The sequence below is a fragment of the Alligator mississippiensis genome, chromosome 3 (assembly GCF_030867095.1).
Source record: "Alligator mississippiensis isolate rAllMis1 chromosome 3, rAllMis1, whole genome shotgun sequence".
NCBI classification, from domain to species: Eukaryota; Metazoa; Chordata; order Crocodylia; family Alligatoridae; genus Alligator; species Alligator mississippiensis.
The window spans coordinates 39,409,236-39,426,888 of NC_081826.1; the positions used below are offsets into that span (position 1 = coordinate 39,409,236).

The 17,653-nt window shown below is 42.8% G+C and overlaps 1 protein-coding gene across 2 annotated transcripts in view; it reads right to left on the reverse strand.

Annotated features, from left to right (window-relative positions):
• Window positions 1-17,653, reverse strand: part of VPS13B (vacuolar protein sorting 13 homolog B) — an 877,527-nt gene that overhangs the window by 422,646 nt on the left and 437,228 nt on the right. For both annotated transcript variants that reach the window (XM_059723846.1, XM_006263597.4), the window contains one exon: window positions 17,112-17,259. In XM_059723846.1, coding sequence (XP_059579829.1) covers window positions 17,112-17,259 — 148 coding nt within the window. The remainder of the gene's footprint in view (window positions 1-17,111; window positions 17,260-17,653) is intronic.

Below are 17,653 nucleotides of genomic sequence, written 5' to 3' on the forward strand. Positions count from 1 at the left end.
GCTTCTTGCCATGCCCCCCTGCTGCTGATTGGCCATGGGGACACCAGGGCCCTGCCACCTATCAGTGGCAGGGGTAGAAGCAAAAAAGGCAAATTCTGTGTTTTTCCAGTTTTCCATGGGAAATGGATTTCAAGGGTCCCTGCTAATCACACTCCAATTTGGCCCTGGCACTGTTATTGGGATCCCTTCCCTATATATTATAGTTGACAGCAGAGGCTGATGCCTACTAGACTTTTTTTAGGGATAGGGACAGGCATTCAAAAAGCCTGAGCCAAATTGATTCAATCTTTGCAGGTTAATCTAACCTGCCTAGGTTGAACCAGTTCGCAACTGGACAGACAATCCCTCTGGACTAAAGAAATGCAGACACATGCCTGTAGTGGCTCAGGCTAGAAGCTGGGTGCTAGAGCAGCTGTCCCTACCATTCTATAGGGTTGGGCTGAGGGGGCGTGTCTAAGCCCCGGCAGGATGCTCTAAGGAGAGGTGTATACCCCCCACTCTGCCAACACTGTCCCAGGCTTTTCCCTGCTTGCTGCTTAAGGGGCAGGAGTGTTGCCATCCCCCAGCTAGAACTCTGAGGCAAAGGGGGTGTGCAGTGCATGCATCTGTTGACGATACTGAACTTTTCAATCTCCCTCTTGCTGCTTTTTCACACTGTCTGCAAACCTGACAGGTGAGGGAGCCAGCAGAGGACTGATAATACCGCATTTATCAGCCCATCAACAAAACAAAAGCCTCTCTCATTAGTTCAAGCTTCTTAAACAGCTTTTTCCAAGGAAGGAATGGAGGGACATTATCAGCTGACCTGTTGACTAGCTCCCAAAAGCCCTAAGCAGACACTGTTTGGTCCACCTATTCCAGTGAAACTGGAGACACATACAGACACCTCTCAGCATTAGCTAGCATACCAGATGCCTAGGGTCTATGGGGCTGGGGTCCATGTTGTGGGAGATGGGCGGGAGGAGAGGGGGATCCCTGCTTCAGCAATGAGCAGCGAGGGGGGGGCAGGGAGAAACAAGGCACACCTTGCTGTGCCTACAGTTCTGCCAGAGCTCTAGCTATGGAGCAGAGGGGCAGGGCCAGACCTGTTCTTTGGACCAGACATCACAGCCCAGGGCTCCAAAGCATCTGGGATGCTGAGGGATTCTAGTTTAACTTAAAAGCAAAAAGGGGTCTGGGACAGACATTGCATAAACTGGTTTGACACAAATTGGTTAAGTCTCTGGTATTATGATCAATCAGGTTTAACTTCAGCTAGTTTCAGCCATTTTGAAACTGGTTTATGAGCACTGAACTTCTGTTCTGTTACAGCTTTAAACCAGTTCCTGATCACTTAACCGGGTTGTGTGTCTGTCCCTAGTCTAGGAGACAACTTTCCCTAACAATGATTATAATACTGGTTTATCAGATAGTTCCAAATTTATCCGTACTGAATCCATGCCAAAGTATAACAACAAGAACACACTTTTGTGATGCACTCAGCCATCCCTTGGGCTACTAAAATGTCACTACATGTTACTTTTGTTTTTTTGCTGGGTTACCAGCCTCTTTATCCATGTATATTATGTATATTATAGCTTATACATCTTCTTATTTAATACTTTTATAGAAATAAGACACAACATATTTTGTAGTTATAAATACATTAAATGAAAGTCAATATACCTGAATACTGCCTACAATTGTAAATTACTTTTATTATATCTTACTATTAAAAAAGTCAATCCATGTATTTGCAAGAATTTTCCCAGATAAATGTCCCTTTAACAAAATATTAGAAAGTATATTTTAATTAAAAAACCCAAACAAACGTAACCCCCCCAGTCTAAAACAGAAACCCTTTTGGGTCTCTCTTGTCTTGTAACTACAAATGTCAACACAAACTGAAGATGAAAGAACCACACTACTCTGTTTTCCTAACATTCTTTAGGTCTAATGGTGATTTACTCTTGGCCAAAAAAGAAAACAAGAAGTGCAGAAATTGGCATAGTAAAATTAAAATATTTTAACATATTGAATCTGAAAAGTAACTACTGAGAGTTCTTTCATTAGTTATGCCTGCTAAAAACTATTATTATTTACAAAATAATTTTGGTTCAGTTCATTTTAATGAATTCTCCCAGTTAATGTAAAAGCTACAACAAGCTATTTGAGCCCTAAAGAATCTTTTTATCCTTGTAAAATTTATAAAGCAATAGCATTCAAAATGCTTTTTTAAATTTTGGAACAAAGGTATTTCAGAATTAAATAATTACACTGTATGTATCGTTACCTTTCCAGTGTCTATTTAATTTCATTCAGCTTTCAATTGACACTGTTGTTCATTTAAGTCATCGGTCATACACTGCACAGCAGGCATGAATAAACAATAATTACTCAGTTCACCGAGCAGAAATGTGTGCTCTACTAATTCAAATACTTTAGATAAGTGAGTGTTTTCTCACCAACCATCCTAGCCTCAGAGTTCCCAGCTTTCTGCATTCCAGGAGTTCATTTCATTAGGAATCTAATTCAGCATTTTAATGGCATTTCAGACAAAATATGCTCTTACAATTAATTTTGCTAAATAATGAGCAGCTCTCCTGCCACATAGTAAATAGGAGGTTTGCTTAATTTGAGATGAAAATTGCAAATATTATATGAAGAACATTTTGAAAAGAGGTCAGTTTGTCTGCCTGATGTATTTTTTAACAAATGTCAAAAAGTTCAAGATAGTCCTAAATACTGACTTATTACCATTTAATAAGACAAAATTATTTGAACTACCTCTCCATTTTAACAGTGATTTCAAGCATAATTTATGTGCATCATGTAGCCATTTATAGTCTCGTAAAAGAGAGAGGAGCAGACAGGCTCACAAACCTAGTGAGGAGGGCTTTAAACTAGGTTTGCTAGTGGATGGAGACCAAAGCCCTGAGTTAAGTGGGGAAGTGGGTGACCTAGAGGAAGTGCAAGCAGGAAGGGGTCACAGAGGAGGTGTTCTCATTCTTCCTGAGAAATCAGGCGAACTGACTAATACCTCAGGTGCTTGTACAAGAATGTACAGAGCCTGAAAAACAAGCAGGAGGAATGGGAAGTCCTTGCACAGTCACGGAACTAAGATGTGGCTGGAATAATTGAGACATGACGGGACAGCTTGTATGACTGGATCACTGTCATGGATGAGTATAAACTGTCCAGAAAGGACAGGCAGGGGAGAAGAGCAGAAGTTGCACTGTATGTTAAAGAGCCATATGATTGCTCAGAGCTCCACTATGAAATGGAGATAGGCCTGTTGAAAGTCTCTGGGTTAGGGTCAGAGGGGAGAGAAACAAGGGTGATGTTGTGGTGGGGGTCTGCTATAGACTACCAGACCAGGAGGAAGTGGTGGATGAGGCTTTCCTCAAACAGCTAATGCACGTTTTCCCAATCACAGACCCTGGCTCCCATGGGGGATTTCAGCCCCCCTGATACCCACTGGGAGGGCAATACAGTGGTGTACTGCTGTCACAGGGCACTGAGGTGCCCTGTTCCCAAAGAGCAGAAAACTGCTAGAGAAAGAGCCCTAGCAGGGTACAAGGAGCCCAGCTGTGGGTTGCCAGGGCAACCAAGAGGACAGCTGACCAAAAGGGGCAGGGCCTGGCTCCCGTTATAAACCCAAGGAGCTGAGGCCTGAGGCAGTTCCCTGCCAGCAGCCATTGAGGAAGGAGCTCTCTGCTGCAGAAGAAAGGAGAAGTCTGCTGAAAGAGCAGCACATGATACGGCTGTGGGATGAAGAACCCCGGTAGGCCAAGTGTTGTTATAGCCAGGCGGCTTATGTTTACGTTATAGCTAAGAGGCTTGTGTTTCTGTTACTATTTGTTACACCGGTGGTTTGGGTGAGGATATTAGGGGTTGGAGGAGGCCTCATAGGAAACTCACAGCGGAGTGTGAGGTCCCCAGCGCCAGTGAGGGCGCAGCATTCGGGGTGTATAGACCCCAGCCCCAGAGAAGGGGATGGCTTTACTGGTGAGCCCCTGAGGGCGGCGTGGCAGAGAAGGCCCCCAAGAGAGGGCGGCATGGCAGAGAAGGCCCCCAAGAGAGGGCGTGGGTGGAGACAGAAAGAGAGACCAAACAATGTCTATTCTAGCTGCGAGGCTTGGGGTGTGGTATAAGGGGTAGTTGGAGCCATGCGTAGCCCATAAGGCTAGGGTGCCCCAAAGCACCCGTTTGCAGGACAAGACCCACGAGGGGTCCGGGAGTTCATGGGGCCAAAAGTAACCATGTTCAAGGAGACGTAAGGCAGCCTCCCTAATATATATTGGAACATCAAAGACGTGGCGGGCAAGAATTTGAGGGTGCCCTTGGGCCCATTTGGCATGGGAAGGGGTGCCTCGAGGAGATCATGGCCCTCTTGTAGGACCCTGCTGTGGCAGCCGGCAATCCAGGAAGTTTTTGGAGAGTGTTGGAGACAACTTCCTGGTACAAGTGCTGGAGCGGCCAACTAGGTGCTGTGCTCTTCTCAACCTGCTGCTCACAAACAGGGAAGACTTAGTGAGGAATGTAGTATTAGATGGCAACTTGGGCAGCAGCGACCACGAGATGATTGAGTTTAGGATCCTGGGGAACAGAAGGAAGGAGAGCAGCAGAGTAAGGACCCTGGACTTTAGAAAAGCAGACTTCCAACTCGCTCAGGGAAATGATGGGCAGGATCCCCTGGGTATCCAGTCTGAGGGGAGAGGAGTCCAGGAGAGCTGGCTCTACTTCAAAGAAGCCTTACTGAGATTGCAGGAACAAACCATCCTGATGCACAGGAAGACTAGCAAGTAAAGCAGAAGAGCAGCTTGGCTTCACAGGGAACTAACTCTTGCAGAAGTAACAACACAAAAAGGAAGCTTATAAGTGGAAAATAGGACAAATTACTAGGGTGGAGTATAAGAGTATTGCTTAGGCATGCAGGGACGAAATTAGGAAGACCAAAGCACAACTGGAGTTGCAGCTAGCAAGAGCTGTGAAGGATAACAAGAAGGTATGTCAGCAACAAAAGGAAGATCAAGGAAAGTGTGGGTCCTTTACTGAATGGGGGAGGCAACCTAGTAATAGAGGATGCAGAAAAGGCTGAAGTGCTCAATACCTTTTTTATCTCGGTCTTCACAGGCAAGGTCAGCTCCCAGACTACAGTGGTGAAAGAATAAGTTAGGGACTATTTAGAAAAGTTGAATGTGTAACAAGTCCATGGAGCTGGACACAATGCCACTCAGGGTGCTGAGGGAGTTGGCAGTTGTGACTGTAAAGCTACTGGCCTTAATCTTTGAAAACTCATTGCAATTGGGAGAGTTCCTAGATAACTGGAAAAGATCAGATATGGTGCCCATCCTTAAAGGGAAGAAAGAGGATCTAGGGAACTACAGACCAGTCAGCCTCACTTCAGTCCCTGGAAAAATCATGAAGCAGGTCCTCAAGGAATCCACTGTTAAGCACTTGGAGGAGAAGGTGACTACGAACATTTGGTATGGGTTCATGAAGGGCAAGTCATACCTGTCCAACCCAAGAGACCTTGACGAATTGGATGACTGGATCAAAAGAAATCTCATGTGGTTCAATAAGGACAAAGTGCAAAATCCTGCACTTCGGAGGCAGAAGAATCCCATGATCTGCTACAGGCTGGGGTGGCTAAACAGCAGCTCTACAGAAAAGGACCTGGGGATTACAGTGGGTGAATATGAGCCTACAGTGTGCCCTTCTTGCAAAGAAGGCAAATGGCATACTGGGCTGCATTAGTAGCATTGTCAGCAGATCAAGGGAAGTGATTATTTCCCCTCTCTTCAGCACTGGTGAGGCCAAATCTAGAGTACTGTGTTCAGTTTTGGGCCCACCACTAAGAGGATGTGGACAAATTGGAGAGAATCCAGTGGAGGGCAACAGAAATAGGGGGCTGGAGCACGTGACTTTTGAGGAGAGGCTGAGAGAACTGGGTTTATTTAGTCTGAAGAAGAGAAAACTGAGGGGGGACTTAATAGCAGCCTTCAGTTCCTGGGTAGAGCCATAATGTCCTCAGTGGTGACAGATCACAGAACAAGGAGCAGTGGTCTCAAGTTGCAGCAAGGGAAGTTTAGGTTAGATATCAGGAAAAAAACATTTTTACAAAGAGGGTGGTAAAGCACTAGAACAGGTTACCTAGAGAGGCTGTGGAATCACCGTCCTTGGAGGTTTTTAAGACCTGGATAGACAAAGCCTTGTTTGGGATGATCTACTTGGGTCTTGCTCTAATCAGGGGGTTGGACTAGATGACCTCATGAGGTCTCTTCCAACCCCAATTTTCTATGATTTTATTACTAACCAAATACTGTTCTATATAATGGGTACTCTTGAAAAAAAAATCTTGTATTCTCAATTTAATCAGAAATCTATAAAATAATGAATTTAACAGATACAAATTATTAAACTGTTGTGACATTCTGGTATTTTTAAGGAACACTAGAGATGGTAACAATTACATGAAACATACTATGTGAATGTAGCTGCATTTTTTGTGCTCCTTGCCACAAACCAGCAGCAGCAAAGGTACATTCATTAAACAGCAATATATATTTCTATGGGTTTGACTTTGGATGAGGGTTCTCTGATTTTAAACATTTTAATTTTATGTCTGGCACTGAAATTTACTGTGGTGTAACATTTTATTTATATATTTACATTATTATTATATCTTGAGACTGAGTTAAGAAAAGTAAGATATGCATTATCATTCCATTTTGATGAAATAACTTGGTTAATTCGCACTGCTTTTTCCCAGTCCCAATATTGTTTGAAAACAGGATTCAGCATCCTGAAGAGACCTGTAAACCTTTTTGTGGAGCTGTTAATTGATGTGAGAAATGCCAAACAGTACTTTAAAGCCTTTAACACCTCCATATTCATCAAAAGTGAAATTTCATCACAATCAATCTTGCTCTCTTGATCAATCATATTATGATTGTCTTGATTCAAGGTTTCCTGGCCTAGAAGAAGTTGAAGTGTTTTGTAAAACTCCTCATTGGTTGCCTCTCGAAACAAGGGCAAGCCCTCATCTGTAGCCAGAGCTGCTACCAAGTCCTTTTTGTCAAATGGTTAGGAAGTGGAACACCTTTCAGGGAGTCTTTCCTGGGAGACCATGGGGTTTTACAAAGTGGTTTTTTTTTTTTTCCCCCCTCTTGAAACAGTTGATAATTGTTTTTAGCTTTATATCTTGGCATGCCTTAACAATGAGATTACCACAGTCTAGCAAGTTTACGTTTTTGCTGGCATCCATGTTAAGAAGAACAATAGTCTGGTTTGTGCTGTTTGGTTTGTAATGTCCCTTCAGGTTCTTAGTCCTACTCTGACCCATAGATTGTGTCAAAGAGCGCAAGTTTAAGAATAGAAATTTGGATGTTGAATGCTGGATGTTACAGAGAACACATTTTATGGCATGTGTTAAGCAATTATTCAATAAAAGACAATCTTATGGTCCTGGGTGCAAAACTGGTAATCACTCTTGTTTGACTGCATGATGAAAATGTCGCCTATTATCGAGACATTTGCTGAATTATCATAATTGAGGTAAGATCAGTGAAGTCCTTTGGAAAACATGCAAGGCATTTTTATTTAATCACCAACATCAGGCATTTGTCTCTGCCACTATAGATAGGAGTGACAAGTAAATTTATCCTGTTCTGTGCAACTTTTCCATTATCCTTCGAAACTTTTCCCTCCATCATTTATCCTCTGTCAGGGAGGCCTTTCAAATACAGTCCTGTTTCATCCACATTGTAGATGTCACCCAGGAAAAACTTCTCCAGAGTCTGAGGAAATTGTTCAATTTGCTACTGCTCAGCTGCTGTTACCATTTTTCTTCATGCTTCTTTTTGTGACACGTTAAAATGTTTCTTCCAACTGGTAAACCAACCAACCATCACTGAGTCCAATTGTGGTAGCAAGCTGAAGGGCTTTTCTTTGATTACAGGTCCAAAAGACATTCTTCCCAATGCCCTCTTTTCTTTGAACCATAGAAAGCAAATCCCCTGTTTGAAGTTAACTAAAACTTTATCCTTTTGCTTCCAGACTGCATAAAACTGACTTGTACAAATCCCACTTGACTGCAACTTGGTTCTGATTCGTATCAGGAATTCAACAGTCTTAGATAGTCTCAGCATTTTCTTTAAGCAGGAGACTTCTTGGAATTTTGTCACTGGACTGTGAAACAAGGCAAGATCCTGGGCTTTCCTTGCACTGGCAAGTAGTAAGCTGGGTGCCCAGTGAATCAGTACAGTCTTCGGGCTAGGACTGACAGCCAAAAAGCTGTTGGTCTTATCCCTGGGACCACACTGGAGCCAGTTGGAGATGGAGCTGGTTGGATATTTTGGTGGAATCACAATGCTGAAAAAAAAGAGATCAGCAAATTGATGGCTCCAGCCTGGGGACAAGACCCAAGTTTCCAACTGAGTCCAGTGTGGTTCTGGGATTGAGAACGGCAATCAGCTTGATTGTCGGTTTCACCCTCAGAACCATGCTGAAGCCAGTTTGAGACCCCAGTGTGGTCCAGAACACAGACTAAACACTCAGCTGGTTGTGGGTCCTGGCCCCGAGACCACACTGGGGCCAGGGCCAGACCTTTGCCATGTAGCAGGCATCAGGCTGCGTGGCAGGAACACTGTAACATGATCAGTTTAAGGTGTGATGGAAACCAGCCACAAAATTATTACACACTTTGTAGAATAATTTTGTGGCTCATTACCTGTTTTATTAAGCTATTAATGCCTGTACATGGGGTCAGGTTACCATTTAAGATGCAATGAATAAGTTAATTGGTGTCTTAAGTATAAAATCAGCCAGAGGCCCAAGGTATCATTCTGGATCTTCTCAGCCCCAAGAACAGACTAAAATACGATAGGGAGTATTTAACTTTCTTTGGCTTGTAATGGCATGCCAAATTATATCATATTCTGTCCCTGTGTGTGTGTAGGTATAAGAATGGATTGTACAAATCTACCTGTACCATCTTTATGTAATTCTGGAATTCTCTTATGCCAGGAGAATCACCAGTGCTTTATTTAGGGCAGCCTTCTGGTTGCTTTGTAGTGTCAGAGAAGCTAAAACAGCTGGAAAGGATCTTGAGGATCTGGGCCAAACATCTATTGCTATGTCCTAAGAAAACTGTATTTGAAACGTGTTCTTCATAAATCATAGAAAATTAGGGTTGGAAGGGATTGCAGGAGGTCATCTAGTCTAATCCCCTGCTAAAAGCAGGACCATCCCCACCACTTCTGTTGCCTTCTGCTGGACTTTCTCCAGTTTGTCCACATCTCTGACTGGGGCCCCTAAAACTGGACACAATACTCCAGATGTGGCCTCACCACTGCTGAACAGAGGGGAATAATTGCTTCCCTTGATCTGTTGGAAATTCTACCAATATAAACCAGTATGCTGTTAGGTTTTTTTTGTTAAAAAAAGGGCACACTGTTGGCTCATATTCAAGCTTATTATTCACTTTAACCCCCAGGTCCTTTTCTTCTTGCTACTGCCCAGCCAGTCATTCCCCAGCCTATACTGGTGCATGGGATTATTCTGTTTCCTAAGTGCAAGACTTTGCACTTGTTCTTATTGACCCTCATCAGATTTCTTTTGGTCCAATCCTCCAATTTGTTGAGGTCTCTCTGAATCCTAACCCTACATTCCAGTGTATCCACTACTCCCTCCGGCTTGGTGTCATCTGAGGGTGCACTCTATACCATCTGCCAGGTAATAAATATAGATATTGTGCAAAACCGGCCCCAGTACCAACCCCTGGGGCACTCCACTTGATATTGGCTGCCAACCAGACATCAAGCCACTGATTACTATCCTCTGTGCCTGACAATCCAGGACAGTTTTCTATCTACCATGCACAACTGAATGTTCCTAATAACATTGTCCAAACGCTTAGAAATGGATTCCTTGAGGAACTGCTTCATGATTTTTCCAGGGACTGAGGTGAGGCTGATGGGTCTGTAGTTCCCTGGATCCTCCTTTCTTAAATATGGGCACTGTATTTTCCCTTTTCCAATCATCCAGGACGTTTCCTGATCACCATGAGTTTTCAAATATCATGGCCAGTGGCTCTCCAGTCACACCAATAAACTCCCTCAGCATCCTTGGGTGCATCCCCTGTGGCCCCATGGACTTGAATACATCCAGTTTTTCTAAATAGTCCCCAACTGTTCTTTCACCACAATTGGCTACTCACTTCCTCCCCAAACTCTGCTACAAGGTGCAGTAGTCTGGGAGCTGACCTTGCCAATGAAGACAGAAGTGCAAAAGGCACTGGGCACTTCAGCCTTTTCTGCATCCTCTATTACTCGGTTGCCTCCCACATTCAGTAAAGGACCCACACTTTCCCTGATCTTCCTTTTGGTGCTGACATACCTTCTTGTTATCCTTCACAACTCTTGCTAACTGCAACTCCAGTTGTGCTTTGGTCTTCCTAATTTCATCCCTGCATGCCCAAGCAATACTCTTATACTCCACCCTAGTCATTTGTCCTATTTTCCACTTATAAGCTTCCTTCTTGTGTTGTAGCTCCTGGAAGAATTCCCTGTGAAGCCAAGCTGCTCTTCTGCTTTACTTGCTAGTCTTCCTGCGCACCAGGATGGTTTGTTCCTGCAATCTCAGTAAGGCTTCTTTGAAGTAGAGCCAGCTCTCCTGGACTCCTCTCCCCTCAGACTGGATACCCAGGGGATCCTGCCCATCATTTCCCTGAGCGAGTTGGAAGTCTGCTTTTCTGAAGTCCAGGGTCCTTACTCTGCTGCTCTCCTTCCTTCTGTTCCTCAGGATCCTAAACTCAATCATCTCATGGTCGCTGCTGCCCAAGTTGCCATCTAATACTACATTCCTCACTAAGTCTTCCCTGTTTGTGAGCAGCAGGTTGAGAAGAGCACAGCACCTAGTTGGCCACTCCAGCACTTGCACCAGGAAGTTGTCTCCAACACTCTCCAAAAACTTTCTGGATTGCTGGCATACCGCTGTATTGCCCTCCCAGCGGGTATCAGGGGGACTGAAATCCCCCATGGGAGCCAGGTTCTGTGATTGGGAAAACATGCATTAGCTGTTTGAGGAAAGCCTCATCCACCACTTCCTCCTGGTCTGCTGGTCTATAGCAGACCCCCACCACATCACCCTTGTTTCTCTCCCCTCTGACCCTAACCCAGAGACTTTCAACAGGCCTATCTCCATTTCATAGTGGAGCTCTGAGCAATCATACGGCTCTTTAACATACAGCGCAACTCCTGCTCTTCTCCCCTGCCTGTCCTTTCTGGACAGTTTATACTCATCCATGACAGTGATCCAGTCATACAAGCTATCCCGTCAAGTTTCAATTATTCCAGCCACATCATAGTTCTGTGACTGTGCAAGGACTACACAGAAATGCAGCAGAATACATCTAGCTATACTATCCTTAGGATGATATATTTCAACAGGGACCTGTATTCCTGAATGATGGCTGTCCTGTGGGAAATTTGAAGTTTTCAGGAAATTTAATGAAAAGAGACCTTTATTACCTAATCAAAACTGGGTTTTTTTTTGTTTTTTTTTTCCACTAATAGAGTTCCTATAATTAGAGTCTAAATGTCACAATATTTTAGGACACTACAAAAGAATCCATGGAAATTGTAGTTCGTGGGCTGATATACTACCAGTTTTGCTAGCCTACAAAAGTATCAGCATACAAGTGTCCTCTTTCCTGGTATAAAGGAACCCATACTAACTCTCTCATCCAGCTGTGCCATGCATGCAAAATAGCTTGACTAAGGCTTCCTCATGGTGAGTATTCTTCTCCAGCTAGCTCAAATCCAGCCAATCACCCCCCCCCCCCCGACCTTTTTTATTTCTTTCAGTCCTGCTAAAAATGGGGAAAGAGCTAGGTGGCTGTAGGAGCTTAAATGAGAATTCAGCTATCAAATGTCTTTTTGAAGTGGGTCTCAATTCAGAGAAGGAAAATAATAGAATGTGAAAGGGAACCTCAAAGGAGGAAGAGAGCAAGTGTCAAAGATAGTATGTGCCTGACAAAAGCAGACTGGAGTATGCTTTAGAAAAGAGAGAGAATCTTTTCCCACCCTTTCTTTCTCCTCAGTTTCATATCCTATTAAATTAGGATCATGCATACTTTTGTCTTTTCTTTCTTGTGGAGGTGCACATGACATCTCCAGAAGCTTGATAAATAATTGACAGTTTGAAAATCACAGCAGAATCCTCCTTTTCTTATTTATTTGCTGAGCACACTTTGCATGCCATTGAAGTAACAATTTTACTCTTTTCCCATACTTCATTTCTGGGAAGTTTTCAGCAGCTGCTATCTCACAATCTGATAGAGTTAGAGATATATGTTTTAAATCATCTGACAGCTGCAATTCTAAGCTGCTTTCATTTAATACACAAGTTTGGTTTCTAGCAGTTCTTAAAGTGGCTTCAGAGATCGTGCTAGAACTGAAATGGGTAAATTCAAAATACTTATCAAAACTGTGATTTTTAAGATATAATCTTGCAACCTGCATGACTACACACACATGCCGTATACTAGAGGGCTCCCACTTGACCATTTAAGACATCTATACCTAACCTTGTTGGTTAAAGAGATGCCAACCTTACAGTCATTACTGATCTATTTAGTAGAGTTGGCACCACGTACAGCAAAAACCTGGACGTACAGATTATTATAAACATTACTGCCCATTTTAAAGAGAAGAGAAATAAGAGGAGTGAGAAAAAACTCTAGATATAAATTAAACAAGTAAATATAAGACAGACAAATATTAGTAGGAAGGGACTAAATGAGATGAAAAAGGAAAATATCACCAACGCACAATGTTAAATGCACTGTTAATTTCTTAATGTTGGAAGAAAAATGTCTCTAACAGAATAAATTGGTGAAAGAAAGGGTAGAGTCAACTGCCCATTCTTTAGGTGGGAAATTTCATCTTTTAGAATTGGAATCTTTTCAAAATCTTGTAACCACCATTTCCTGTGGTCTCGCATCTATGGCAGAAGTCTTTTTAGCAAATTGCACTGAAAATCAAAGAAAACGAGTTCAAATCTAGGGCCATTCAATTCTATTGATGGTCTGTATCTCTACTCACGCAACTCCCTAAATCTTCCAGCCAGAAGCCAATTCTACCCAGTTAATTCAACACAAAGCCTAAAAAAAAGGTATCTTTGTCCCTGTTCATTTTCAGCTTTTCACATTTTAAAAGTGCATATGAATAAGTGTGCATGCATGAGTTGCATATGGTCAAATCAAAGATTTATACAACTCCCTATTAGCAGCAACTCCAATTTGTATCAGTGCATCAGGCGTTTCACACCTGCAACTGCAGAGTATGCAAAACATGCACATATTTAAAGATTTAGGCCTGAAATTAGAACCAAATGTTTTGTCACACATGTCATGTTCTGTCAAATTATAAAGACAGATAGAAAAGAACACATTTAAAAAGATTTTGTTTAAAAAAAAAAAAAAAATACTGATTTGCTATAGAGTTCTGCTCTTTTAAGAACACTTTCCCGTTTACAATTTGGAAGTACTGAACAAAGCAGAAATTAACTAAGCCAAAATCAGTACTTTACCCTTGAAAAGACCAACTGCTTGTAGTTTTAAAAAGGAAAAAAAAATAGTACAGTTTGACTAAGTGTTCTATCTCCTAAGAGAATCAAGGCTGTCACGTTTTATTTATTAGTGTCAAACTCTGTGCCATGAAATTATTTTACAATGAAATTAAATACCTGATTAATCACAAAAGGAATGGGATTTAGGCTAAACTAGTAAAATAAATTACATGATTAAAGAGAATGATTTCTAATATAAATTAATCCTAACAAGCAAGTCTTCTTTCTTGCTGCATTAATGCCCTTTTTGCTAAATAATTAAAAACATCACTTCTCAACATTCCCTATTAATTTAAATGGAGCAGTTTTACTGCAGAAGAATAAGTACTATTTTGAAGATCCAAAAAACAGCTTTTGTGTTTGTTATTAACATAATTTGTAATTTATTGTAATTTTTGCTACATTTTTTTGGTTAAAAATAAATTACACAATAAGACTACCAAGTCTGTCTGCACAATTCTACCCATTCTGACACCTCTGGATTTTGAACAACTTTTTCCCCAAAAGTTTTCTGGTGTAACCATTTAAAACAAATGAAAATTCTTCCAAACTTCTTCCAAAAAATAACAAAGGTCGAAGATCATGATTAACCAATGAACTCAATAAGGGAGAGGCATAAATCTAGAGATGAATATATAAAATTTAGATTATAGGTTATGTCCGGGTAAGATGTACACATTTGTATAAATGTGTAATTGAAACATACTAACTCTTCATTTTTTACCTACAAGAGAATGTCTGTATATGCAATTAGTTGCCTAGGATGAATATCTGTATATTTTTTGCAAGTGTATTTCAGAATACAGGTTTTGAAGTGCTGACTCACTGGACACATCTACACAACATGCTGACTGTGCAGTAGCTCGTTACTGTTATGCAGTAGCATTCCATGGGACGAAGCGTGATGCAATGCTACTGTGCAGTAGTAATCATCTACTGTGCAGTCAGCATCACCTAAAAGCCATCTGGCAACGCTACTGTGCAGTAACTTCAATTACTGTGCAATCTGACTACGTAGTAATAACTATACCAGGGGCATCCAACCTTTTTGAATGTGGGGCCAAATCACGATCTTTTTATCACCCAGTGGGCCAGCAGGAGCGAGCACTCGCACGGCCTGTCCAGTCCAGCCGCGGCCTGGAGGGGCAGGGGTCAAGGGGCGCTGCCTGACCCCACTGTGTCCTCCCTGCCACCGGCGTGGCCTCGAGGATGCTTCCACACCTGTGCACCTGAGCTCAGCAGCCAGGGGCACATGCGGGGACCCTACAGGAGGGTGTGGGACGTGCAGGGACACCCCCCTGCTCCCTCTCCCCTGGGGCAACCCGAGCCCGACCTGCAGGGCTCCCTCCCTCCCCAGGGCGCATGATTCGCCACCCCCAGCGCAATGTCTGCGGGCGTGGGGGGATGTGGGGAGGAGGGAGTGGTGCCAGCTTCCCGTCTCAACAGCCACAGCAGCAGCAGCAACTCCTGCGGGCCTGGCCATAGCATCCCTCCGCACTGGCATCCGCTCCCCCCACACCTGCCTGCCCTCTGCACAGCGACCTGCTCTGGCCCACACGGCCAGTGGGACTCGCATGGGGTGGGGCCAGCATGCAAATGAGGAAGGGAGGGGCAGGGCTAGGACGGGACAAAGTGAAATGAAGGGGGAGGGGAGGAGCCCCACTGCGTCAGCAACGCCAAGCTGACAAAGTGCATGTAGGAACCTTGTCCCTTCCCCAGCCCTTCAGCAGCCATTAGGAAGCTGCTGAGGGGCTAGGGGAGGGAGAAGGGGTGGGAATGAAAGTAAACAGCGTTTACTTTCATTTCCTGTCACAGCACCACAGGCCACAGAAAATGGCTTGGTGGGCCGCATGGCGGCCCATGGGCCATATGTTGGACAAGCCTGAACTATGCAGTCAGCGCCTTGTGTAAAAGTGGCCAGTAAGTAGTTACTCCTATCCTTAATCCCCGCTCCAAAACACCTTCAAAGAACTATTAAAAAAATCGATACTTGCCAGTTAACCCATCAAAACAACAACTGTGCATCTGTCCAAGATTTTTTTCTAAATTGCCCCCTTCTACCTGCCCCCTATTCCCAGAATCTCTCTGCTCCTTAATTATCCCTCAGATCAAACATGTTTCCTACTCATGAACGTCGTATGCCTCCCGAGGCGGGGAGGGGGGAGGGGGGGGGCATGGCACGACAGTGACCGCCTGCAGGTGGCGGTGGTGTTGGCAGCGTGCAGGAAGCTCTCGCAGGTGACTGCAGCGGTGTCAGTGGTGAAGGAGGCAGGGGTGGCAAGCACTGACCGGCAATCTCAGGGGGTGCACGTGCACCCGCATGCACCCCCTATGCATTGCCAATGTTCCTACTTATCTTCTCTGAACAAATAAAGTCACAATTGCTATGTGACTCTGGGTTCTATGTTAAAGGCCCCGTGCACTTCACCCTATTTTTTTTTAACACTAGTTTCTATCTGAGAGAACAATGAAGATAAAAAATTAAAGCAAGCAGGCTTAGTGCGAGGGAGGGACTGGCTTTTCCCAGAAGTCCCAGTTATCTTTGGAGTCCAATTTTGCAAGGCTCAAGTGGATGAACACATATGAAGACAAGGTCCCTGTACTGAAAAGCACCAAATGTCGGCAGGTACTTTAATGGAATGAGGAAAGGAAAAAAGCTACTAGCATTTTATGTACATTTATGTATGTTTTAATAAATGTATCACTTAAAGACAATTCTAATGATATAAAAATACCAAAGATATCATAGCTGTCCACAGCACCATTAACTCTGATTTCTTATGGATATCACAGTAGCCATGATCTTGAGAAAAGATATGAAGGTGAAGAAGGTAGTGGCCTATTATCACTTCCAGTTTCTTAAAATTTTCTTTTGAACATCCTAGTTTGTAAACCTCACTTATGATCCAATATGAATACTTGTGTTAAATAAAGACAATACTTTCCTCAAGAATTCCTGTTTTGTTCATTAAAAAGGATGTATTCAGTCTGGAGTTCCTGTCAAGTGCTCCTAAAGTTTCTCTTGATCAACAGCTCATTACTGAAATTATACTCGCGGATATACAGCATTTGAAATAATTTCAGTCAGACATATATCAACTGCATTATAATAAATATCATAACACAGACTGTAACTTGAAAATTACTTACAGAACAAAAGTTCATATAAATCAAAGAAATATATATCATCAGATAATAATTAAAATTCTGTTGTAAGTGCTTCTCCTTCAGCCAGGCTTGGGTTGAAACAGTCTGAAACAGTTTTAAAAGTAGCAACAAACCACGGGTAAGATAGAAAAATGTTATAGAATTAAAATTCTGATTATTTTTAATTAAAAGAAATTGTACATTAAATAAATAAACATTTTCCTAGAAAGTTTTAGGTCACAAAGGTGTTTCACTGTATTTGCACAGCTGACTGCAAAGTATACTTGTGTGCAGCAAGCACATGTGCCCTTCTAGCTTTACTCTATAGTGCAATTAGGGACAGAACATACCTGTTACAGTTTTTGTTTTGACAGGGCTGCTGGCATACTCAGAGGCTTGATTTGACTGTTGTTTTGCCAAAGGTGCACTTCCAACTGACACCTCATCCTCTTTTTTCCTCGTTACTGGCAAACCCAGAGGAACAGTTCCTACAGGCTGCTAGAAGGAGAAAAAAAAAAGTATGCAGTAACTAATTCAGAGAAAATTAGGATATGTAATAAAACATGACACCACCATAGAAGCTGCTTCATTAACTGTTGATTTCCCCTAGGAAAAATCTTGAATTAGTAATTAGAGCATGTATATTGTGAAAGCAAATTTACATATTGAATACCTTCAGTAAGTATCAAATAGATTGTAATTTTTAAGTGTTTTCTACCCAGATCTGTATATGCAGCTCTTGATATTCCTACTAATCTATATACTCAAGTGCTCAATCTCTGACCTGTAGGCCAGAGCTGGCCCACAGCCCCATGCCATCCGGCCCATGGGGCTCCCCATGAGTTCCGAAATTTGGGGCAGGAAGTCAGCTGGGGTCACAGGATCCCAGCAA